The sequence below is a fragment of the Aulonocara sp. 'chitande type north' Nkhata Bay genome, linkage group LG4 (genome assembly GCF_057382095.1).
Source record: "Aulonocara sp. 'chitande type north' Nkhata Bay isolate Kocher_YH1m ecotype deep benthic linkage group LG4, A_spYH_male_GT1.1, whole genome shotgun sequence".
NCBI lineage: Eukaryota > Metazoa > Chordata > Actinopteri > Cichliformes > Cichlidae > Aulonocara > Aulonocara sp. 'chitande type north' Nkhata Bay.
In genome coordinates, this window is record NC_141347.1 from 36,290,471 (window position 1) to 36,316,772 (window position 26,302).

Below are 26,302 nucleotides of genomic sequence, written 5' to 3' on the forward strand. Positions count from 1 at the left end.
GCTCACAGATACACAGAGGGGCACACGGGGGTAAAAGTCACGAGGGGAAATCAAATAAGGAACAACTTAACAGAGCAACCCAGGAACCATGGCCTAAATAAAGAACAAAATACAAAAATACACGAAAACTAAGAATGCTGGGCCAACACGGCCCAGGATCATGACACAAAATGTACAATTTATATTTGCATTTCAAGTTATAAAAATTTACTCAACAGGTCTGGTTTTTTTTACAGTAAAAAATACTACTAGGATTTTAAGTGTGATTTCAGATCAGTAATACTAATGCAGTATGTCAGTGAAAAAACAACTAAATTCAGTTGAGCTGAAAAGATACCAAACAAGGCAAGGGGAAAAAAATAAACTGAAACAATCTGAGGGTGAAATACAAACGTAAACTCAAAAGGAGTCAAAAATGGCCGGTTGTATTTCAGACCTCAGTGGGTTCATCCAACAAATCATGAAAAATTTGGTTTAAATTTTTGTTCATGACAGTGCAGATTTCTGAACATTTTGTGTAATTTAAGCTGTAACAATGTGACTGTTTTCTAACAAAACAGTGAAACTCAAGTTAGACTTGTGTTTGTAAATGAAGCGCCCCATGTTGTGTAGCTTTCTGGATTTTATACTTATTGGGCTACATATTTATTTATTATACAGGCTGTACAGTACATAACATCAAAACGCACATGTTTTATGTAACTAAAGTGTATGTGGGCTACAGACAATAATTAAGTTCTAGACTATATTTATATGAAAAACGTGCATACTTACTGAATTTGAATAATTTTAACCACATGTAACCACCTGCAGGTGGGGAGAGAGAGAGTGAGAGAAAGAAAAAAAGCAGCCGGCTCACGTCGTTCACTTCAAAGAGTCGGCTCTACGAGCCGTTTCGTTCGCGACCGACACATCACTATTGTGAAGGTTCATTAGATGGACTACCTGAGCAGCCCGAACAGGCTGCTAAACTATTTCCTTGTTGTCACTCTGGTTAAAGGAGCTGAAATGGATTCAATGGTTTGTGGAAAGACTGAGATCACTGAAGGTTAACTGACCCTGATCAGAAAGTCTTTCCTTCATCTTTTTTTGGCTATGATAGCGCCTAGTTAAACATGAAAACTCCCTCAGCAAACAGCTAAATGTTTTTTCTGCTGACTCACCCTGAAGTATTTTCTATTGTGGTTTCTATTGTTTTCAGATTGTTATCGGATTCCCTTCAGGATTGTAAATTAAAGAGACTTAGTTTCGACAATACGGTCGTGTTGTGCTTGGTGCTTAGTGGAAATTTCAGTGTTTCACTTGTTCTAAAACCTCTGTGTACTGAGACTCTGACTAAAGTTCATTCAGAGCAACCTGATGCAGTTTGACCAGTTTATTCCTGAGCAAGCAGCAGGCTTATTGTTGACACTCCCTACAGTGTCGGTCCCACTGCCAGCGCAGTAAAATGAAGGATGCAAATGCATTGGCTTCATTCACAGAGCAGATGTGTGGTATATCTGTGATTATTATCTCTGGGTGAGTCCTACAGCACAAACAGAAGCTGCTTCCTTAATGATTTGCATCGTCTGTTAAAAGGGTATGATGGAAAAACTTTTCCGATTTCCATTCCTGCCATCAGGATTAAAGAGCAGAGTGATCAGCAGGTTATGTAGTTTTTGTTAGGGAGGGGCACGGTGGCGGTGGACTGGAAGGATGGAGGCACAGACGACTGAAGGAGACACACAAAAATGTCTGTAAGAATGTCAGTCAGCTCTAAAGAGCGGGTCAACGGACTTTCAACCACTGAGTTTGTAGGACAGTTTCCTCATATATGAGCTGTGCAGTTTGGATGTTCTTGTAATGTAGATGAATATTACCACCTTTGGTTACTTACTTCAAATTTTGACATTATTAATTAAAAACAATCCTCCATTGCATAAATCTGATTTGATAACTGTTCTCAAATTTTCTGAAGCATCAGAAAAACCTGAATGCTGTACACGGGAACACTATGAGTAAGCCTTTTGGGGGGTTCAGGCCCCAATTCCCATGCTATGCATAGAGTGCCTTGCATTTAATATTACTATGCTACGAGCAAAATAGTTCAGTCCTTTGACACTTTTTTTTTTTTTGAAAAATGCAGCTTGACTGAAATTCAAAATTAAAATGTTTCCTTCAAAGACAGTTGGATGACCTATTGTAGCGTCTCAGCGATTCAGGATGATTAACCACAGTTTTTCAAATACATTGTCGATCGGTAGTGATCAAACACGAGGTAAAGTTTCATATCATATTTTTCCAAAATAAGTTAATCAACTATTTGTAGCAGATAATTGGCAGTGGCACTACACACACCTGCACAAACAAACTGGTTACAATATTAAAATGTTTTATACAAATGCTCCCTTTATTGTGCAAAAGCAACACATCAGGTAAAATAATCTCCAACAATCTGGCCTGCACTGGTATAAATGACAACAACGACCTCACAACAGTTTGCACTTTTTAATGTTTCAGGTGAAGTAGGTTTTCAATTTGCACCACTGATTTGTGTCATGTACTCACCTCCTCGTCTTTATTTATCCACGCCACACCTCTGTGTGCTCTGTGAGATCATGACATCACAAAGACTTGACAGTCTCCAGGAATGTGGACAGGTGAGATTCACCCGGTGACACAGCAATGGTTGTTGTTTTTGTGCAGATCACCTGAGGGCCCGGGAAGTATTTGGGACATGTACTTAAATGTTCTGCCAGCCGTCACTGTTTATTTACTGTTTCACTGAGTGAATACACAAAAGATGGATGAAGAATCAACTCAGCTGCACCTAACTGGAAATGTCCTCATGTCATTAAACCACATTACAAGTGAAGCAGCGTTGAGTATTTGAAATGTACCATTAAAAATACAATTACCACACTGATCCTTCAGACATGTCTGCTGGCTTTGCAAAGCTGGTTGTGGAAAAACTGAAGGGTACAGTTCTGTGCAAAAGTTCTGAGCCACCTCCTTTTAATTCTTATCATGGAGGAAAATGTCAAATAGATGCTATAGATGATTTAATGACAGACTATAGGCAGAGTTTGTACAGTTGTGACATGGATGTGAATATTTGGTGTGACCAAGTTGTTTCTGAGCTCCCTGTCAGCTCTGTGAGGACCCTCAGGAACCGTTTTCCAGGTGTCTTGAAGGACAGTCAGTGCTCTTTGGATGTTTCTGCATTTTGTTCTGTTCTCTGTTAGGATGGTGCCACACTGCTTCAGCTAGGGCTGCTCAATTAATCGAATTTTAATCTCGATTACGATCTGGGCTTTCAACGATCATTAAAAATGGCGGAGCCGATTATTAGCCCCTCCCTCGTGCTTTACTCTCGCGCTGCTCCGTGTGGCAAATCGAGCGCACCTCTTTGCATTTTGAACACGCGTCACAACAATTAAGAGGACCTGAGGGAAGCTCGGGAAGCTAAGCAGAAGTTATTTGGAGAGGAGAGTGACTGCCGTTGGTTGAAAAGAGAGTTAAAAAACTTCAGTGGTGTGGAAACATTATGGGTTGGCGGAGTCAGACGTGGATCAAGTAGACATAGTGTGTAAACTTTGCTACGGTGTCGTAGCTGCACCACAGAGCAACACTGCAAAGTTCACTAAACACAGATGTTTATATTTTTCATTTATTTCTTATATTGCAAACATTTGCACTGTTATCAGTATTTGCACACTATTTTATATTATTTTTTAAAGTCACTATTCAATACGTTTTTATTGTTAACCCTTTAAAGCCGGTCAGAGCAGCACGCTCCGTTTTGTGTAACTATTTTTAAATCCCTGTAGAACCTGAACCGTGTAAGCTAGCGCAATAATTTGTTTTGCATAAGAAACCGGAGGAGTTGTACTTACATCTTATGCCATCAGCTTGTCCTCGGTCACGGTTTCCTTCCACATAAAGCTTTGCAAAAATTGCATAAAAGGCGCTTGCAGCAACAAAAACATAATATTCCAGAAACAGCTTTGCCGATCGGATCAGCTGTTCGTAACACTTCCTACATTTGAAACAGAGGTCAGCGTGAACTATCGCATGTCTGCCATTTCCTGCTCGAAACCAGAAGTGACGTCATTTTTGCGGAAAATGTAGTTTTTTACTTGTAGGCCTTAAAAGCCAATACTGGTGTTTTATAAGTCATGTTTGACTTTTCTGAATAGTTTCTGGGATGCTTAGAACTCGAATTGCACTGCTGGAAATAGTTTATTTTGATGCACATGCTGTTTTCTTTGCAAATTTGCATCATAGGATTGTTTTTTGTTACAGCAGGACCTGAGAGGTCGGAAATGAGCAGAGGCCACGAAGAGAAAAGCATCTGGAGTCAAGCAGGTGATAAAGAGGAGAACTGCAGAGTGACGAAGGAGGCGAGTCAGCTGCTTTCGACCTACACTTGTGTGTGCGTGCTGTGTTCCCGGTCTCCTTTTATGTTGACGGTGTGCTGCTCCCGCTGTTGGCCGCAGAGCCAATGGAAGCTCTGGGAATGAAGATGTCAAAGGACGGGTCTGGTAGCTGCTGCTGTGTGAAGTCATAACAAAGCCGTGACAAAAACATCCAAGAATAGGGACGAAGTGTGTTCACAACTGCCTGCTTGAATTCAAATGACTTCATAAAGCTTTTACATGAAACATAACCGTCATGCCTTTGGTGGTTCACTGCATTTAAAAACATTTTTGAAAAATTTTTTCACAGAAATCGCATACTAACTCTTGAGATATTTCCGCAGCAGGTACCGGACATTTAAAAAAGTATGACAGAGCTGACTTGCTTGCAAAGGAAGCAGCACAGAAAGGAAAAATATACTAAAACCTTTCAGGATATGATTTCTGCATGTACAACTGTAGCATTAACTAATTAGATAGCTGCCAGGATTTTGAGTTAACTGGGAACTCTGTGTTTTCCACTAAATAAACCCTGACTGCACTGATACTACACTCAAAATGCATTTGAATGGTGACCTTGTATACAAAGTCATTAAGGGAGTATAATAAATATTTCATCAAGTTAGATTTGCTGTTAGCCAAATTGATATTAGTCATGTTAGAAAGTTTTTAACAGTTAACTTCTTTGCTAATGCTAACTGCTCAGCCAATGTGATTGGTCAGTTGCAACGTTGATCCTGGACCAAAACTGTTATGATGACATAGGAACAGCACCAGCGTGGGGAAATCTGATTGTGCCCATGCAAACAGGCAAACAGGCCTACAGACCGATCCATGACCATCTAGTAACCAAAGGTAGTAGGAAAAATGAGCATTCCATGAGATTGTTGTGATTGGTTGCTGGGGACTGAGAGCAGAAAATGATTGCCTAGAAAAACTACTGGCAACAAAATCAGTCTCAAGGAGGTTTCTGGTGCAACAGATTTCATCCACTGACAGCGAAAAAAAGAAAGAAAGAAAGAAAAGGAAAAGAAAAAAAAAAAAAAAAAAAAAAAAAAAGGATTGTTTTTTGTTTTTCCTGCAGTATATAAAAATTGCTGTATCTCTAAAATAAAACTATGAAGACACTCAAAATAAATTTCCTGTTGTTGTAAACTATTTTTTGCATTTAAAGTTTTGAGGGATAAACCTCTTAAATTTCTCCAAGTAGAAATATATGTAAAACAAAACAAAAACAATTTTCAATTCTTTTGTAGTTTATTGCACTTTTTTGCAATTTATGTAATTACTATGGACTTAATGCATACATATTATTAAAATATGGGCTATAACAGTTGTATTGATGTATATCAACTTGACATGTTCCCACAAATGGCACTACAGCATGTAAAAAAATAATATAAGCTCTGGCGGACTTGGTTCTATAGTAGGTCTTAAAGGGTTAAATAAATATCGTCAAATAATCGTGATCTCAATTTCAGTGAAAATAATCGTGATTATCATTTTTGCCATAATCGAGCAGCCCTAGCTTCAGCTAATTTGAGGTCTGGACTCCGGAGAGGCCGATCTATGACCGATAGTATTTCATTTGAAAGACAGGATAAAGACATGCTGTAGAAGAGCCAGATATTAATAATAAGTAATGTTTCAATGCACAGAAGTGTATAAACACAGTGCATCATGGGAATCCCCTACACCTATTGCAGCATAACTAAGGGAGGATTCAGGGTCACCAGCTCTAACTATATGGTTTAGCAAAAAGGAAAGCCTACAGATTAAAATTGGCATGGCCCGGATCTGGCCCACACAATGTGCTTACACATGGCCGACATACCGCAAAGACTGACGGCACAAGCCCAGTTGCAGACACACTGGTGGTCCTGTGCTGGCCCATATGTGGACTACCTCTGGCAAACCTGATCTGGGCCACCAAAGGGCCGTCATTCTTAGCGGTATGTGGACCATGTGTAAGTTGTGTGCGGCTACGGGCCAGTTGCAGACGCACTGCTGGCCCAGAACAGTTTCAGCTCTGGCCCCAGATATCAGCCAAATGTGAACCTTAATCAAGCCATGTAATAAAAACATGTGCTGGAACATGCAAAAGTGACATGACAAAACTCTGTTCAGACATTGAATGGACTGACTCTCATATAGGTTTCTAGTTTTCTTTCTTTTCTAGTCTCCCGGATTACTCAATGTGCTCTATACAACATGCCACATTCACCCAATCACACTGAGTGCTTCCTAACTACATTCATACACATTCACACTGAAAGAGCCAGGGATCGAACCACTAACCTTCTGACCAGTTGGTGAGCTGGTCTACCTCCTGAGCTACAGCCACCCAATGGCAAAGATGAGTAAACCCTCACTAGGTTTTGGATAAAGTGTACACTCACAAACCTGTCAAACCTGCATTTGAAACATTGGCTACCATAGCAGTACAGTATTGCAACATGGCATTTGGGTCTTCTAACTAAATAGGAACATAAACAGTGCCATCATTGCCAGACCTGGCCCACATCTGGTTGACATACACTCTGCCATGACACCAGCCAGTTTGAAAACTGAAGGCTCTGCCTCCCATTCTACTTTTAAATACTCTAGGAACAACAAGTAGGCCTGCAGAGCGAGAGCGAAGTGCTCTAATAGGGTGATATGGTACTACAAGGTCACTAAGATAAGATGGGGCCTGATTATTTAAGACCTTGTATGTGAGGAGCAGGATTTTGAATTCTGGATATAAACACTCACTGTTGTACCTTTCTCCTGACCTCTGTACATACATGATTGAGTGATGAGTCATCACCAGATCTGTTGCCACTTATTGTGTATTTTGGCATACCGCAGCCTTTACTTCTAGTTTCCTTTTAAGATTGGTTCTTGGTGGCCAACTTTCCACGAAGACAATTTCCAATGAGGTGAAAACCAGCCAATGAAAGAGATTATATGTCATGTAGCAAAATACTCTTTTGTGACGTTTGTGATGTTGACTAAAGGCGCCTTCAGCCTATTTTTAAAAGAAAGATTTACTATAATTGGACGTACTTTCCCTGCAGACTTTTGTAAATGAAATCCTGCTGAGGGGATATTTTTCTCTGATGAAACTGCAAACGAATGATATCTGAGGTATCTCCTCAGGTAAAGGAAAAATATTTCAGTCTGTAGCAGGGCTTTGGTTTCCTCATGTGCAATGGATAATTAATCTAAAAAAAAGTAAATCATTAATAAACAAGTTCAAGACTGATGCCTGAAAGCTGAAATTCCTGTTACAGCGTGTTTGTTGTGAGGGAGATCAGGTGAGCTGCAGTGAGGTGTTGGGCATGTCAGAGAGAGGTGTGCTTAATGCAGACAGAGAGGAGGAGGAGAGAGGAAGGTTATTTAAGCTTCAGCAGGTCTGGATGTTTGGATCTTACAGCGATGGCTTTCTACAAAGTGATGTGTTTGGCTGCTGGGCTGATGCTCCTGACCCAAGGTAAGAGCTCTCTGCACACACCTGCATCAGGAACGACTCAGAGGGTGAAAACACTCAGGAGCACAGCGCTTCACTTTAAAGTGACACTGCAGGAAGTAACACGACAGGAAAAGGAGGACTGGTGTTGTGCTTTAGCTTCATCTTTATCTTGGTGATGAAAGCTTAAACACAGATTAATGTGACGATCTGTTTGGTTTGGAAGCAGCTGAGAGGCTGAACTGCTCTCCATCAATCAGCGTCTGTGTCACAGTTATTAGAGCTGCTTTATTTTATTTGAACTTTTAATCACTTTTTAACCTTTATTTTATGTTAATGTTTTTTTGTTTCATATCACAGTTAGTTTTTAAAATTGCAGTGACATGGGTGATATTAATCAGCGGTAATATTTAAGAAGTTCAGAGCTGGTATTGCAGCACAAATACTTTGCTCAGTGTCACCTGTAGATGTCAACCAAGTGTTTGGACTCGAAGATTTTTCAGTTTTATTGTTTGTTCTGCGAAATAAATTTTTTCAGCCTTAGTTGTGGTTCTAGTGAACTGTGATGCCTTTGTGCTGTACAGTATTAACCCCGATTCTTTTGTCCCCATGACAGAACAGAGAAAACCGACTCATAGTGTGTTAAAACATTTATATTTCTTTTTATTCAATCATCTGGAAGAGAGAGACCCCTGCACAGCCCAGACAGTTGCAGGATCTCTAACATTAGAATCATAAACTGTGTCTCATATAGGTGTTATTTTGGCACTTTACACATCACAGTTTCGATACAAACATTGCTTATATGGCAAAGTTCTTCTTTTCTATCTGGCTTCCTGTAGTTATTAACATACTTGTACAGCTCTACACTTCCTGTTTTCAGTCTGGGTGAGCACTTGGGTGTCTGTAGCTCAGGTGGCAGAGCAGGTCAGCCACTAATCAGAAGGTCGGTGGTTCGATCCCAGGCTGCCTCCGGGCTGCATGTCAAATATCCTTGGGCAAGATACTAACCCCATGTTTGCCTACTGGTGGTGGTCAGAGGGCCCGGTGGCGCCAGTGTCCGGCAGCCTCGCCTCTGTCAGTGCGCCCCAGGGTGGCTGTGGCTACAATGTAGCTGCCATCACCAGTGTGTGAATGTGTGTGTGAATGACTGAATGTAGTGTGAAGCGCTTTGGGGTCCTTAGAGACTAGAAAAGCGCTATACAAATGCAGGCCATTTACCATTTACCACTTAGTCTGTGAGTTAAAAGTGGTCTTGCTCTACAAACCTTCATGATTAAAGTACATAAAACAATATAATTAAACAATAGGGATACTAAGGATATTAATTACACGACAGCCATTACAGCCTCTCATAACATGAGATTCTGATCTGTACAGCTTATTATTCACATGAATGATTTGATTACAGCACATGTACATATTGGGTGTTTTGGGATGTGATAATGGAGTTAGAAGAGAGCTTGCAGTCACATGACGTCTTTAGTAAAGATTTTTCTTTGAAAGTATTCTCAACTTTGTGGTTTAGAAGATACTCTCACAAATTAAACTCCATGCTTCTGGAGATGATGCAACAATAATAAACTAGTTTCAATGTGAACTGCAGGCAAAGACATGAGACTAAAGCAGGGGTCTCGAACTCCAGGCCTCGAGGCCCGGTGTCCTGCAGGTTTCAGATCTCACCCTGGGTCAACACACCTGAATCACATGATTAGGTCATTACCAGGCCTCTGGAGAACTTCAAGACATGTTGAGGAGGTCATTTAGCCATTTAAATCAGCTGTGTTGGATCAAGGACACATCTAAAACCTCCAGGACACCGGCCCTCGAGGCCTGGAGTTCGACACCTGTGGACTAAAGGAAGTAAATTTGTCAGTTTCACACCCTGACGTCATCTTAAGATGCTTTTATTACACATGAATGGAAGAAGTCACTCCATCAGGTATAATAATTGTAGTAAGATTTTAACAGATTGAAGTGTTGAAGAGATTAAACTCAGACTTAGAAATTGATTTGGTGTATTGATAGAACACCAAATAACAACAGTAACCTTACGGCACTTTGAACTGCAAAGTAAAGACCATAACGATAACTGTAGGGTCTTTAAAACGCTGGTAAAGTTAAAAACTAAGAGGACCAGGGTCAGGGTGCGGCAGTCACCTACCTCGGCGGTTTGGCAGGGTGGGGAAGGAGATGGAAAAAAAGCAGAATGACAGAGGACAAACAGACTAAAGGTGAGAGAGCACAACAATGGAACAACATGCTGCAATGCTGTGCAAAACAAAGCTGACGGGTTTGTAGAGCTTTTAGCATAAATCTGACATTTTTTAGTGACGTGGTGGAGTAAAGGTTCTTGTGGCTGATTGTTACTGATTATCTATTTGTGAGATTAATTAAGGCCGAGGAGATGTTTTGAAAAGATGTTTGAACTCTGAATTTTTGTAGATAAATGCAAATGATCTGAGGTGTGATGACAGGTTTCCTTCGTGACGATAAGCAGGAAGTTGGTCGCGTCCTGAGATGGCGCCACATCTCGCTATGATTGCAAAACATTGATGAGGAAGGTGAATCTCCAGAAGCAGAACAGGCTGTCTCAGTAAATATCTCAGAAAACCATTTTCTAATTAACGATGGAGTAACTATGGAGGGCGAGGACTCTGTTGGGGTCAAGCATGAAGGATTAGTTGTACAACACACAGTGTGTGTCCTGTATTTCTCTGTGTGAGAGACCATCATCAACAGCTCGTCAGTGTTTTCATCTTACTGAGTCACACAGTAAACCCCTCCTCCCTCTGAGTCTGACACACACACACACACACACACACACACACACACACACACACACACACACACACACACACACACACACACACACTTCTATGTATATAAACACTATTGCACACTCTGGTAGATGTTAGAGGGACTGCAAGTCTTGGCTTAATTTTTAACACTCTTGCTTCTAGCAAACCAGACTTTCCCACTACTATTACAGACAGTGAACTAATCACAGAACAATGAATGGAGATTATTTGCTTTAAAATGGTTTGTTTCTGTGTTTCAGAGTCTGAGTCACAGCTGGATGGTAAGATAAGATTTAGTTTTATGTGTAATAAATCTTTAGTTTCATATGAATATTAGTTTGTGAGTGAACTGTAGACTCCCAGGATCACTGTGTCCTCACTCAGCAGTTTGTAGTGCTGAGAGTTTACAGCTCCTACAGTAATGCTCACTCTGTGTTTTAATGTCGGTCTTCAGTTTGTGGTAAGGCGTCTCTGAACACCAGGATTGTAGGAGGACAGGTGGCCCCTGTTGGCAGCTGGCCCTGGCAGGTCAGTCTGCAAACATCTGGGTCCCACTTCTGTGGAGGATCCCTCATTAACAGTCAGTGGGTGCTGACTGCTGCTCACTGCTTTCAAACGTGAGTGATGAGGCTGAAGCTGCACTCTAAACATGATTTAAAGACGCTGTGAAGTCAAATTTTATATATGTTTTCTCGTCTATAACAATTGTAACAACTGTGCACTGTTCGTGTCGCTCCTGATGATCTCAGCAGTACTCCAACCGGTCTGACTGTGAATCTGGGCCTTCAGAGTCTAGAGGGATCTAACCCCAATGCAGTGTCTCGGACAGTAACACAGATCATCAACCATCCAAACTACAACTCTCAAACTTTCAACAATGACGTCTGCCTCCTGCAGCTCTCCTCACCGGTGAATTTCAGCAGCTACATTTCTCCCGTCTGCCTGGCAGCTTCAGACAGCATCTTCTACAGCGGTGTTAACAGCTGGGTCACCGGCTGGGGCAGTATAGGAAGTGGAGGTGGGTCATAAAGACACCTGATCGTTTTTTAAGTAATGATGAGTATAATGTACCATTTTAGAAATAAATTGAGCAATAAAATTCTTATGTAAGGTCCAGGTCTGTGGAGACGCATTAAAAAAGAAAGAAACACAGAGAATTAAAATTTAACAAATGCAAAAGTTATATATATCATTATCAAACACATTATGACAATGATATATGAAACAAGGAAACACACAACCATGAGTGATGATGCAACAAAAAGGAGATCTGAGGCTACAAATGGGGGGAGGAAACAACTGGGAGAACAGCTAAAAGTAATCAAGAAAACGATTCAAAGGAAGTAAAACTTCTGTCTCAGAGAAAAACCATTATCAAAATACACCAGGATGTAGCTAACAATGAATCAGACATACACACAACACACAAAGAGAAACACTCCAAACTAAACAAATAATATTAACAAACAGAAATACAGTAAACCACAAAAACTTTAATAATAAACCTTTACGGTAAAGAACCCTGGGACTGTGACACTTTTTCACATTTCTTTGTGTTTTACTGCCACCAACTGTCAGCCAGTGGAACAGCACAGGAGAACCCACAGCAGATAAACATGTCTCACTGTCTTTGTTTGCACACATGACTGCACTTTGTTTTTAAGTTTGGTAGAGCCATCCTTTGAGTGCATTTAATCAATCACGTTTCTTTGACCTGACTTTTTTGGGGGGTCCCTTCAGTGCCCCTTCCTTCTCCACAAAACCTGATGGAGGTGGAGGTTCCTGTTGTGGGAAACAGGAAGTGTAACTGTAACTATGGAGTGGGAAGAATCACTGACAACATGATCTGTGCCGGGTTAAGTGCAGGAGGAAAGGACTCCTGTCAGGTGATTGTTGTTACCTGTGTTTGGCACATTTTCACCTTCTACAGTTTCTTCTCCTCAGCTAACAGTAAATGTTTCTGCTCTCAAAGGGGGATTCAGGAGGTCCAATGGTGATCAAGCAGAGCGGTCGCTGGATTCAGGCGGGAGTCGTCAGTTTTGGGGAAGGTTGCGCCTTGCCTAATTTTCCAGGAGTCTACGCCAGAGTATCCCAGTACCAGACCTGGATCAACAGCAAGATCTCCTCCAACCAGCCGGGCTTCATGACGTTCACGTCCACTGGGACCAACAGCGACCTCAGTGTCTCCTGCACAGGACCAGTGCCAACCACCACCCCTACTACCACCACCCCTCCAACCACCACCAGCAAACGTATGTTAAGCACCAACCCTAAAACCATCACCTTTGTAGCTACCACCACGGATACCAATACAAAACCCACAAATCCTACAACAACCACCACACCTAAAATCAGAAATGTACTGATCACTATTTTATTTGATTCCAACCAGCTGATACCGAGTTGTGTTTACTTCAGTTTACAAGTTTCCTTTGTCATATAACAGTCATATTATAAGACACTGGATTGAAATGAAATTTTTCACAGACAATGTAATAAATAAAAACCAGAAAACACAAAGAGGCCTTTTTGATTTAAGAACCTGATGAACGAAGGAAGCGAGGGGGCCTTCACAGTGGAGAAGCCCTTGTTTTTGCATCTGAGACGATCCTCTCAGCCATCACCCTGCGTTGCAGTCTTATTGTCAGTCATGCCACTATACCAGGGTGCGATGCAGCTCATCAGGATGCTCTGAGTAGTGCTTCGGTAAAAGCCTTCTAAGGAAGTGATTCCTCCTAAGGCAGCAAGGATGAGGAAGAGTTCCTCACTTACTTCAACCTCCTGAGGAAGTGCTTGCTGTGCTGAGCCCCTTCTCGGCCAGGTGTGTGGGTTTCAGAGTCCAGGAAAGCCCTTCATTGATGTAGATGCCTGGGAATTTTGTCCTGCTGACCCTCCGATGTGGGATGTCAGCCTTTGTTAAAGCCCACAATCAACTCTTTCCTCCTGTTTATGCTAAGCTAGTAGCTAGCAGTCTCTCACTAACGGTTGCACTTCTGCTCTGTAAGCAGTTTCAACTGAAACTGAAACAGAGTGAAGTGCTTAGTCCTAGCAGAGAGAGCAATAGTACACTCATGTTAACTACATGAGTGTACTATTGCTGTGAGATTTATTACTATTACTGAAGGTTACTCACCACACCAACACCAACTAGATGTTTAAATCTTAATATAAAACGAGTAACAGCATGGTGGACAATAGGTAAGGCTGCACTTTTTGCAGCGATCTCGTGTAGAAAACTAGTATGCTAATATGGTCCACGGCTCTGAACCGTAGTAAAGGGACCTCTGGCTAATACGTCGGGTTCATGTCGGGCTCGTAGCTTTTTTTGAATAATACTTAAAAGTAAAGGTAAAGTAGGGGTGACATGGGCCGTGAGATTGAGACCCAGGCATTAGAGCCTCTTAATGCGTGTTTTGTTTAGGTTTCCACTGGTGTGGAATTACCAAAAATAAAGAGGGCATAGCCTAACATATGAAACAGGAGAAGACCGCTGTGTAATCCATTTATTTCAACAATGTAACTGTATTCTTAGTACCACCTTTTTAAATGGTAACTGTAACGGAATACAGTTACTCATATTTTTTATTTTAAATATGTAACGCCGGTACATGTATTCCATTACTCTCCAACACCGTCAGTCTCCAACTACTGGGATTCATTTTTTCTAAGAACTTTAACTGATAGTATACACAGGCAAAAATCACATTTTCTCCAGTGATAGATGCTATTTTTTAACATTAAATAAAAATGTTTTGTTTTTTTAAAAGTGTTTCACCTCACACCCAAGTAGCTTCTTTACCTCTAAAACCATCCTAGGATGAACTTGTGTGCTTTCATAAAGTCTAAACTTGCTGACCTGAAATGATAGTTAAAGATTTTAACATTTCTTTGTGTGTGCCTCTGGTTTTTCTCTTTAGCGATATTCTGTGGACAAGCTCCGAAGAATTCTGGCATTTTGGGAGGAACCTCAATGGCGACAGCTGGCTCATGGCCGTGGATGGCGAGCCTGCAGAAGAATGGAAGTCATGTGTGTGGTGGGACTCTGGTGGCCTTGGACTCTGTGCTGAGCAACGCCAACTGTTTCTCAAGGTGAGTTGCCACTGGGGTTGAAGACTCTGATCTAACCAGAGTCTGGAACCTGACTCTGGTTCCAGACTACTACTGCTGACTACTCCTGACATGTTAGCTCTTTATACAGTAAAGTTACAGTGGGATACAAATAATAATGTTTAGGTGGTGGGGGGCCGCGAACAGTTTTCTCGTAAAACAAAGGGGGGCCCAGCAAAAAGGTTTGGGAACCAATGGGTTAGATTATGATACAACTGATGATGTCCATAAAAATTATGAACAGAATTGGTGACAAAGGGCAGCCCTGACGGAGCCCATCACCCACCAGGAATGAGTCCGACTTATTGCCGGCTATGCAGACCAAGCTCTTGCAACGGTCGTATAGGGATCAAATGGCCCGTAGCAAAGGGCCAGACACACCATACTCCCAGAGCACTCCCCACAGGACACCCCGAGGGACACGGTCGAATGCCTTCTCCAAGTCCACAAAACACATGTAGACTGGTTTGGCAAACTCCCATGCGCCGAGAGGATAAAGAGCTGGTCCAGTGTTCCACAACTAGGACAAAAACCGCATTGTTCCTCCTGTAGCTGAGGTTCGACTAATGGATGAACTCTTCTCTCCAGCACCCTGGCATAGACTTTCCCAGGGAGGATGAGGAGTATGATTCCCCTGGAGTTGGAACACACCCTCCGTTCCCCTTTTTTAAAGATGGAGACCACCACCCCAGTGGGTGTCAGTCAAGGGGTACTGCCACTGATATCCACGCAACATTGAGACGTTTCAACCAAGACAGCCCTACAACATCCAGAGCCTTCAGGAACTCGGGGCGGACCTCGTCCACCCCAGGGGCTCTGCCACCAAGAAGTTAACTGCCTCAGTGACCTCGCCCCCAGAGATTGGCGGGTCATCCCCTTTGTCCCCAGACTCTGCTTCCGCCACGGAAGACGTGCCAGTGGGATTGAGGAGGTCCTTGAAGTATTCCTTCCACCGCCTGACGATTTTCTCAGTCGAAGTCAGCAGCACTCCACCTGCACTATACGCAGTGCAGGTAGAATACCGCTTTCCCTTCCTGAGTCGCTTGACAGTTTGCCAGTATCTCTTCGAGGCAGTCCAAAAATCTTTTTCCATGGCCTCTCCGAACTCCTCCCACACCCGAGTTTTTGCTTCTGCCACTGTCCGCGCCGCATTCTGCTTGGCCTGTCGGTACCTATCAGCTGCCTCCAGAGTTCCACAGGCTAACCAAGCCTTCAGTTTGGTGGCTCCCCTCACCTCAGGTGTCCTCCATTTGGTTCAGGGGTTACCACCAGATGTGTCCTGGTGCCACGTGCACTTATGGACACTCTTATGTTCGAACATGGTGTTCGTTAAGTCCAATAACAAAACACCGCTCAGGTTCAGAGTCCAGCCCCTCTCCAGGAGACTGGTTTCAGAGCCCAGGACATGCATTGAGGTGAGCCTGACTATATCTATCATCTGGTACCTCTCAATCTCACGCACTAGCTCAGGCTTCTTCCCCACCAGAGAGGAGACATTCCATGTCCCAATTGCCAGTCTTGGTAGCCGCAGATCGGACCGCCAGGGCCTTTGCTCCTGGCCGGCGCCCGGCACACATTGCACCCAACCCTGACGGTGCCTCCTGTGGGTGGTGGGTCTGCAGGAAGATGCGCCAATGTCCCTTTTTTGGGCTGTGCCCAACCGCGCCCCATGGACTAAGGCCCAGTCACCAGACGCTCGCCCTCGGGCAACCTCCCGGGGCCTCGCTCCAGGGCAGGGTAAACTGTTCCCTGGATGTTTTCCTCATAAGGGTCTTATGAATCGCTCTTTGTCTGGTCCCTCACTCAGGACCAATTTGCCATGGGAAACCCTACGAGGGGGCGGAGGAGACTTTAAACACTTTTTACTTAAATCCAGCTTCACATTAAATGTGACACTTTTTACCTGGCATAGACTAATCCAGAGCTTCCCAAACTGTGGGGCCCACTCCCTAAGGGGGGGGGGGGGGGGGGGGAATAGGGGGGTGCAGAGCCATTGCAGGGGGGTGCGGTATGAAAAGGAAAAAAAAGAACGCTTGGACACTGCTAGCATAATGGACAGGTTTTGGACGGGGCGCCCACACAAACGCAAAGCAGGAGATGAAGCATCGCTGAATATGTTTCCAAACCAACTTCATTCTAAGCCAAAGACTAGAAAATCTGCTGAAGCATATTTTTCCTTTGGCTTCACCTGCACAAGTGCCACGGTAGGTCTCCCCTGCAGAATTGTTTTTCCTTCGTCGGGAGCACATGTTGGGCTCTTCAAATCACAGACAAACAGGATCCCACATTTTTGATTTTTAGTTCACAAACACTTCTTGTAACGACTAACTACTCCTGACATTTTGGAGATGTTAGCTCTTTATACAGTAAAGTTACAGTGGGATACAAATAACATCAGGCTGATCCTGCCACGATTTGTTCCCCCGGTTCAAATCAAGGACAAACAGTATCCCACAGTTGTTTATGTTTTGAAGCCATTTTGCACAGAGAGGCATTTTTTGAAAAATGTATTGATAGCAATGTTGAACATTATTCTCCAAAAGTTAATTCTGTTCATCTGGACGTAGCGCTTTGTGGGAGAAACGTTTCGTCACTCATCCAAGTGACTTCTTCAGTCTCAGCTGACTGCAGGTTTCCCCAAATCTTATAAACAGTACATTTGCATAATGGCTGAAGCCAGCCCACTGAAGGAACAATGGGCTGGGACAGGGGTCAGCAACACCCAAAGAGCCACTTGGACCTGGTTTCCACGCAAAACAAAACACCGAGAGCCGTAAATACTTTCTCCGCAAATACCCTCCGCCGACGCTAATCCGCTGCAGGTGTGTGGCATCCTCCTTGGGCGTGGCCAGTCATCCACAGGCCTGACGTGCCTGTAGCCCGGAGCACAACCACGCACACACACATAGGCTGTATCCCAATTCAGGGTCTGCAGCCTTAAAGGCCGCATTTTAAGGCCGATTACGTCACAGCGACGCGACAAAGGCTGTCCCAATTCGAAGGCTGCTCGAAATGCGGCCCTCAAATGCGTCCTTCATTTCCCTGAATTTTAAGGCTGTGGCGGTGTAGACTTCGTAGCCCAACGTATCCCAGAATGCATAGCGCAGCGGTGGGTGTGGATAATTTTGCTGAAAAAAAAACGGCGGATGAGGGGCGCCCAAAGAGTAACTTAGTAAACTAAGTGCTGAATATTATGTCACTTATTTATGTGCAAATGTTTAATAACGAAGAACATTGAACATTACTGTTGGCCACATGTCGGCAAAGTCATGTGACATTAGTGATGTTTGTACTAACTTGGTTTTAAAGCCTTTACTTTAAAATATACGCCGTTCAATAGCTGAGCTTAATCTCACAGAGAATGATCAAAGCTCATGTAGAAACAAACAAATGAACAAAAGATTTTCTCCTTCATTTCTGTCAAACACAGCTGTATGACACGTTTCCAGCTGTTAGTATCATGGTTGCTAGGCAACCTGGGCAGCGCAACAGAGGCTAGACCGTCCCATTTCACAAGCCTCACACTTCCGGCCTTAGCGGTCTTTGAGAGAATTTGCATACTTATGATTAAGGAACTGACCTCCCAGCCCATTGTTCCTTCAGTGGGCTGGTTTCAGTCATGATGCAAATGTACTGTTTATAAGATTTGGGGAAACCTGCAGTCAGCTGAGACTGAAGAAGTCACTTGGATGATGACGAAACATTTCTCCCACAAAACTCTACGTCCAGATGAACAGAATCAACTTTTGGAGACTTACTTTCCTGGATGATTGAGATGGATCAAGACGTTGAACATTATTACACAGGAAAAAACAACTGCACGTAAAATAATCACACCGTGACGCCTCTGCCTTTCTAAATATAGGGACAGTAACTGCGTGTGTGTATGTAAGCGTGTAAAACTTAAAAAAGATAGTCAGATTAACAGTATTTTGTCTCTATCTGCCATTCTGTAATTCATCTCATGTAAACAATACAGGAAACAGTTCACAAAGACGCAGACTAAACACAAGACTAAAGCAATACTAAACACGAGGGCACAAGAACCACAGACTATAAATAATAATAATCAACAAGACAGAGATAAAGAATAACCCATAATACAAAATCAAACCAAAACATAAGAAACTCAAAATGCCATGACAGTTTGAGTGTGGATGAAACAGCTGCATTTTCAAAAATACCCATGTAGGTGTGGACATAGCGTAAAAGAGTTAGTAGTTTATTTTATTACTACCTGTAATTTATTGCAGTTCACTTGTATTTTTTTAATCGTTTTCTTGTAAAACACACGGGGGCCTAGTACAAAAAGTGTGGGAACCACTGGAGTAATCCATGGTATAAATTAATTCAATTCAATTCAATTTTATTTATATAGCGCCAAATCACAACAAAAGTCGCCTCAAGGCGCTTTATATTGTACATATATAATATGTATATATCATACAGAGAAAAACCCAACAATCATATGACCCCCTATGAGCAGCACTTTGATGACACCGGGAAGAAAAAACTGCCTTTTAACAGGAAGAAACCTCCAGCAGAACCAGGCTCAGGGAGGGGCGGGGCCATCTGCTGTGATTGGTTGGGGTGAGAGAAGGAAGACAGGATAAAGACATGCTGTGGAAGAGAGACAGAGGTTAATAACAGATATGATTCAATGCAGAGAGGTCTGTTAATACATAGTGAGTGAGAAAGGTGACTGGAAAGTAAAAACTCAATGCATCATGGGAATCCCCCGGCAGCCTATGTCTATTGCAGCATAACTAAGGGAGGATTCAGGGTCACCTGGTCCAGCCCTAACTATATGCTTTAGCAAAGAGGAAAGTAGAGATAGTGTCTGTCTCCTGAAAAATTAGCCAGGTATAGTGTATTATACAGGTAGTGTTTTATGATGTCCTGCTCTAAGAACCACTTATACTTCTGTGTTAAATGTAGTCTGTAGGTATATCATATTTTACAGCATAACCTGATGTACACCTCCATAGAAATATGATTATGCTTTCACTCAGACTGGAATGACTGTGATTGGCTCGTTTGCTACCTTTGTTTTCTCCTATGCATTTCTGGTTACTTTTTCTTCCCAGTGCCCTTTCAAAATCTACAGGAAGAGAATCAACAAACTCCATCAAGAGCTAGTATTTCAGCAGCAACATTACCAAACAACTCAGACCCACCATACATGAGTATGAACGATAGATGCGGGCCACATGCATAGGCTACGTTTTAGGCCCAAAATAGAGCAAAAGTATGCATTAAGCACTAGTCTATACACAGTTGCTACGAATCAGCAAGCACCTTTGTATTGCACTTCCAGCCCCACTCCTCAGTTACATTTCTTTAAGTCAGTATTTCATGCTGACTTAATGTCAGTTCTGCATGGATGACACTGATGTCAGGAATGCTCCCTTCTATATGGCTCATCTTCTCCCCAGCTTGTGTTTGCAAATTATGCTTGAAGAAAGGTGGGGAGGTTTAACACAGCCATTACAGGTTGACATAACGAGTTCAAATCTGTAAAACTTGGGTCCCATGAAGTTGAGCGTAAAGGTGTAGATCTTGTTTGAAGCTGATGAAGTTTATGTTTGTGTGCTTCGTTCCACCCACAGCTCCCCTGTAGCGTCCGAGTGGACTGTCGTGTTGGGGCGTCTGAAGCTAAATGGATCCAACCCCTTTGAGGTGACGCTGAATGTGACAAATATCACTCTGAGCAACACGACCGGGACCAACATAGCCATCCTCCGTCTATCTGCCCAGCCCACCCTGACCGACTACATCCAGCCCATCTGCTTGGACAACGGGAGAACCTTCGCCGAGGGCTTGGCGTGCTGGGCGGCCGGTTGGAGTCCTGGAAGAGGAGGAGGTGAGTCAGCAACATGAAGGCTGACAGAGTTCTGCCCAGACTCTGCACCAGTCCATCTCTCAGATTACACATGTGGACCACTGCACTTACAGTTTCTTTAGTCAAACATCAGGATTTTCTTATCTTTCATGATGTTAGCTGAGGAAGTTATGCAGCAGTTTCAGACCTCGGTGGTAAACTGTGGGAACTCATCATCGAGTGAGAGCATCTGTACAGACGTGTTTGCACTGCAGCAGGTAAATGACTGGATTCTTCTTCTTATAACACTGTCTGCTGACATGTTGTTTATTCTGGACCTTGGATTTAGCTGCTTTTCAGAAGCAAAGCTTTAAACAAAGTTCTCTGATTTCTCCAAATGTTCAGAAACTGAATAAAACTCTTTAAAATTGTTTAAACCTTTAGCTGGAAGATTTTAAAGTGTTTTTAGCAGCTCTGACTGATGACTGTGTACATGTAGATTTTATGTCCCGATGACCTATAGTTTAGAAAATACATAAATTAGGTGCCCATTTCAATATGGAAGCTGAGTGGTCAGATTTGAAGAGCACCTTCAAAACAAAATGAATCCTGAAATGCTCTGACTAGGGCAATACAAGGAAAATATAATATTGTGATATTTTTTGGCTATATTGTGAAACACGATAAATAATGTAATATGTCTTGAGGCCAAGCGCAAAGGGGCTTAGCTGCAGTTTAAACCTCTGTGCAGTCAAGTTTCTTTATATAAATATTGGCATGTGTGTATCCACAGAAACCTCTGAATCTCAGCTACAACCACCAACTGATAATATTAATGATACATTCACAGCGTGCGGGAGAAACAAAAACTCACAGTGAATTATGTGTAGACGGCTTAATATTTCCATTGCAACCTATACTCAATGGTTACGATTAAGGCATTTTAACCATCATACGTAGAATATTATAGATTATAATAATAACTGACCCTTTCCGTATGTTCAGGGTGATTCTGGCGGCCCGCTGATGTGTAAGCAGAGCGGCTCTTGGTTCCAGGCGGTCGTGTTAACAGCTCCAAGCTCCTCTGCCAGGAGGAGACGAAGCTCAGTCATGACCTTCACCAGAGTGAGCACCTTTGATGCTTTTCTGACGAAGACGCTGGGGACCCTCTTGTCTCCAGCCTCTAACACCACCACAACTACCTCACAAAGCAGCGGGGGTCATCCTGCTCATTCCTTCATCTTTGTCTTCTTCCATCTCCTCAGCCTCACCGTTTGTCTCCAGCTCTTCCTGTAGAGAGTTTGACTTGATCGACATGATGTGATGGACACAAATGAATGTGAACAAGCTTTGACTCTAAGACTTTACAGGCTTAAAGCTGTGCCTGCTAATCTTTGACTTGATTCTGCCTTAATCGGTTATCTAGAGCTCAGTGGTGACGTTTGGGCAGGTTTACTGTAAGCTAAGGGTAACTTTAGTGTACCACTACCAAGAAAATTAAGCTAGTTGTGTAATGCGTGCCACATCATTTTTGAGGCGCAGCATTTTTATCATGAATTCTGACCCATAGTGTGTACTGTACACTTGTTTATGATTATATACGTACCCCAGACTTGACAAGATGTTTGCCAGACGACTTGCAGATGAATAACATGAACAACTACGTACCTGTGCACAGGTAGCTGCTTTTTTGCAAACAGTTTTACTTTCCCACCAAATTTAAGTTGTCTTTTATTCGAACTAATGCCCATGTGCTCGAGTGATGAATAAAACCGATTAATAATTTTTTATTCTGTAAAGAAGATCTTTCTTCTGATTTCCAGCTCCATGTCTTTATTATTTATGTTCACTTTACTCCTGCTCTAATGTGATGGTGGCACCAGGCGTCGGAGCTAAACTTTGGTATAAAAATGAAGAATTCCTTTAAACTTGCACTGAACATGAAAATTTATCCCAGCAGTTCATTATCTGCACTTGTTACATACATATCTATATATTTGAGGTAATAACGGTGAATGGTGTTTCTAAATCGTTCATTCATTTTCAGGAGTGTTGTGTAATTCTAACAAAATTGTAACACAAATACTGCTAATGGCATATCCTGCAGTCGTAATTAATCTGATTTAAAGAAACATATTTTGGAGCTCTCAGGAGCAGGATGATGATCGGGCTGTTCCTCGTCTACCTCATGTCTGGGCCACAACGCTAAGTACTCAAACTATTGAACTGCAGTGGAAAACAAATGTGTAATTTGAAGGAAAAACAATAAATATCCAGTAAATGCAAAAAAAAAATAAATAAATAAATAAATAAATAAATAAATAAATAAATAAATAAATAAATAAATATATATTAGGGGTGCAACGATACACAAAATTCACGGTTCGGTTCGGTTCGATACTTTGGTGTCACGGTTCGATATTTTTTCGATACAAAAAAAATGTTCATGCCTTTTTAATTTGTCATTTATTAAAATTATAAATATATATTTTAACTCAAAAGTACAGTTTTTAAATTTAACCCTAACCCTTGTGCGTGTTTTTTATTTTGACAGCGAATGCGCACCTGCGGACCACTTATGTGCAGCCCTGGTTATTTAGCTCGTCATATTGCAGCCACAGAAATAATTTTGTCCATGAAACCATAAAGCTGCACTTTCTTTTTGCCTTATAGTCTGATTTGTCATAACTTCTCCGTTTTGTGGTAAGCTTTTCTTTGGCTGTCACTTCTTCACCCTGACCTGTCTTATTTGGCTCAGCAGAACTAAAATATATATCTGTCTGTGAAGGTTCTCAGTCATCCAGGTCATCGTAGTCAAATATAAATCCTGCTGCTTTTACACGCTCACTCACATAAGCTCAGCGATTCTCTGCGCGATCAACCTCTCACATGTTTAAGCTGCGGGAGATTTCACTTGTCATGTTTGCATAGTAAGCTAACAATTAATAAGACGATGTCAGAGGAATTGGTGCGCAAATTATCATCACTCACAGATCAGTGCTGTCGCTCTCTATACACAGTTCGCACGATTGCAAAGTGAAAGCAAAAAAACAAGCGCAAATTCAAACGCGACTTCAACATGTCACATATTGACAGTGGCTCACCGATGCCAATGACATAATTACCCAGCTACATTTCTGAAAGAATGCAAAAGCATTGACATATATTTTTCCTTCCTACAATAGCCCGACGGGCAGGGAAGAGATAGATTTTGGTACCCCGACTGAAAAAATCACTAGCCCCGGGACGTTGGGCTAGCGATATTGCGAGCAAATGCACATTTCTATGTTTCAATGGTATCTGATTGAGGAATCACTCATCTTTGGAAAAGAGAGTTTATTACAGAGAAATGTCTCTTTCCAAAATAAAAGCTATACTATCCGCTTCTTCTGGGCTATATTCTCAGCAGCATATTAAACAGCTGTCTAAATGACTCGGCTAAAGTTAGTAGCATGCTTGTTGTTTTTGTCTTTGCACTAGGATGATGTCGGCGTAAATGTGCAGTCATATTCGTTGTGTTCCCACTAGTGCTTTCAGGTTAATCTCGTTGAAATGACCTTAACGCCACAACACGGCAAATCTCCGTTAACGAGCTACCGCCGATCGCCCCGTGCATGGGGCTAGACGGCCAACACGTTAACGAGCTAACTGCGCTAACACACTAGTTCCCACCCATGTAATTGAGCATTGCATGGCACATCCAACATACTGTTTTACTTTAGTCCATGACTCGCTTACCTTCAGGGTCATACGTCACATGAAAACCAAAATAATTCCAAACGCCAGATCTGAATGAGGGTGGGGGAGGTCCATGTTGTAAGGAGAGCTTAACTTCTGTCTCGCTAGCTTGCCCTGCGCTCTTCCTTCTGACGATGCTGTCTGTGTTGAGCGCTCAGTGAATCTGCGTTCGACTACTCCGCCTAGGCTGCACTGTCGACCCTAGGCGGAGTAGTCGAACGCAGATTCACTGAGCGCTCAACACAGACAGCATCGTCAGAAGGAAAGTTGATAAAATAAATTACAAATGTTGTATTGTTCGATACATATGCGTACCGAACCGAAAGCACTGTATCGAACGGTTCAATATCGATACGAATATCGTTGCACCCCTAATATATATATATATATATATATATATATATATATATATATATATATATATATATATATAAAACCCTATGTCTTTCTTTGTTTTCGATACATATATTCATTGTGGGATGTTTTTTGGGTTGTTTTTTTTTTAGATCATTGGGGAATTTTTCTGGGGAAAACCTGGTCTTGTTAGCAGACATGGCATCCATCCCACTTTGGATGGCGCAGCTCTCATTTCTAGAAATCTGGTCAGACCTGTTAAACCCTCAAAAACATGATTGTCCAGAGTTGGGACCAGGAAGCAGAGTTGCAGTCTTACATGCCTCTACTCCACTCCGTCTTATTAATCAACCACAGACCCTGACAGTGTGATGTAGAGGCTGTGTGTAGGCACCAGAGATGGGCAGTAACACGTTATGCGTTACTGTAATCCGATTACTTTTTTCAAGTAACGAGTAAAGTAAGGGATTACTATTGCAAAAACGGTAATTGGATTACTGTTACTTTCCCGTAGGAACGCTGCGTTACTGCGTTACTAAAGCCGTGATTTTTTTGCGAGAATGTCTCACGACAGTGATGTAAGCGAGTGCGACGTTCGTGACAACAGCTGTGTGCAGATCAACAATGGATCATATATCGAGTGCAGAGAGAGTATGAGCGTGCAGCGTTTAAAGCGTGGAAGTACTGACCTTACTTTGAGTTTGATTCCATAAAAAGTGACAAAATCATTAGTGTCCGCTGTGCGTGGGAAGAAAACTTCTTTTTACAGCGAAAAAAACCCCTAAACTTCCAAACAAGCACCGAGTAGCTACGACGTAATGGGAAACTCACAGAGAAACTCACGGATTCTTCCACTGACCGCGGCACACCTGCACCAGGGTAAACCTCCGCCTACCCCACTCCTGCTTTACAGGTGAAAATAGAGCAACAGGACCGCTGAGTCTTTGCCTTTATTTATTTTCTGCTGTGTTTTACTTGCATCTATTTGAAAGCGCGAGTGTAAACACACACAAAAATATATAAATATATATATATTTATAAAGATGTGTAAAGATGCCCCAGAGACAATCCAGCACATAACAGCAGGGTGCAAGATGCTAGCAGGCAAGGCATACATGGAACGCCATAACCAAGTGGCCGGCATAGTGTACAGGAACATCTGTGCCGAGTATAACCTAGAAGTCCCGAGGTCAAAATGGGAGATGCCCCCAAGGGTGGTGGAGAATGACCGAGCTAAGATCCTGTGGGACTTCCAGATACAGACGGACAAAATGGTGGTGGCTAACCAACCGGACATAGTGGTGGTAGACAAACAGAAGAAGACGGCCGTAGTGATCGATGTAGCGGTTCCGAATGACAGCAATATCAGGAAGAAGGAACACGAGAAGCTGGAGAAATACCAAGGGCTCAGAGAAGAGCTCGAGAGGATGTGGAGGGTGAAGGTAACGGTGGTCCCCGTGGTAATCGGAGCACTAGGTGCGGTGACTCCCAAGCTAGGCGAGTGGCTCCAGCAGATCCCGGGAATAACATCGGAGATCTCTGTCCAGAAGAGCGCAGTCCTGGGAACAGCTAAGATACTGCGCAGGACCCTCAAGCTCCCAGGCCTCTGGTAGAGGACCCGAGCTTGAAGGAT

The 26,302-nt window shown here is 42.5% G+C and overlaps 1 protein-coding gene across 2 annotated transcripts; it reads left to right on the plus strand.

The window, feature by feature from the left end:
* The first annotated feature begins 7,742 nt into the window (after positions 1-7,742).
* Positions 7,743-22,390, plus strand: LOC147333212 (polyserase-2-like). Of its 2 annotated transcripts, none has more exons than XM_086290233.1 (10): positions 7,743-7,872; positions 10,910-10,930; positions 11,104-11,266; positions 11,402-11,667; positions 12,390-12,535; positions 12,622-12,901; positions 14,567-14,738; positions 20,366-20,619; positions 20,758-20,855; positions 21,583-22,390. In XM_086290233.1, the coding sequence occupies exons 1-10, from the start codon at positions 7,743-7,745 to the stop codon at positions 21,871-21,873; spliced, it is 1,821 nt and encodes a 606-aa protein (XP_086146359.1). In that variant the 3' UTR covers positions 21,874-22,390. The 2 variants fall into 2 exon arrangements, with proteins under 2 accessions (XP_086146359.1, XP_086146360.1); XM_086290234.1 differs by lacking the exon at positions 7,743-7,872 and adding an exon at positions 7,889-9,790.
* The last annotated feature ends 3,912 nt before the right edge of the window (positions 22,391-26,302 follow it).

Bases quoted from the DNA above. Each gene is read 5' to 3' on its own strand.
- LOC147333212 (XM_086290233.1), top strand. From the start codon at position 7,743: ATGCAGACAGAGAGGAGGAGGAGAGAGGAAGGTTATTTAAGCTTCAGC. The intron at 7,873-10,909 runs GTAAGAGCTCTC...TCTGTGTTTCAG, and splicing joins GCTGATGCTCCTGACCCAAG to AGTCTGAGTCACAGCTGGAT. The intron at 20,620-20,757 runs GTGAGTCAGCAA...TCATGATGTTAG, and splicing joins GAGTCCTGGAAGAGGAGGAG to CTGAGGAAGTTATGCAGCAG.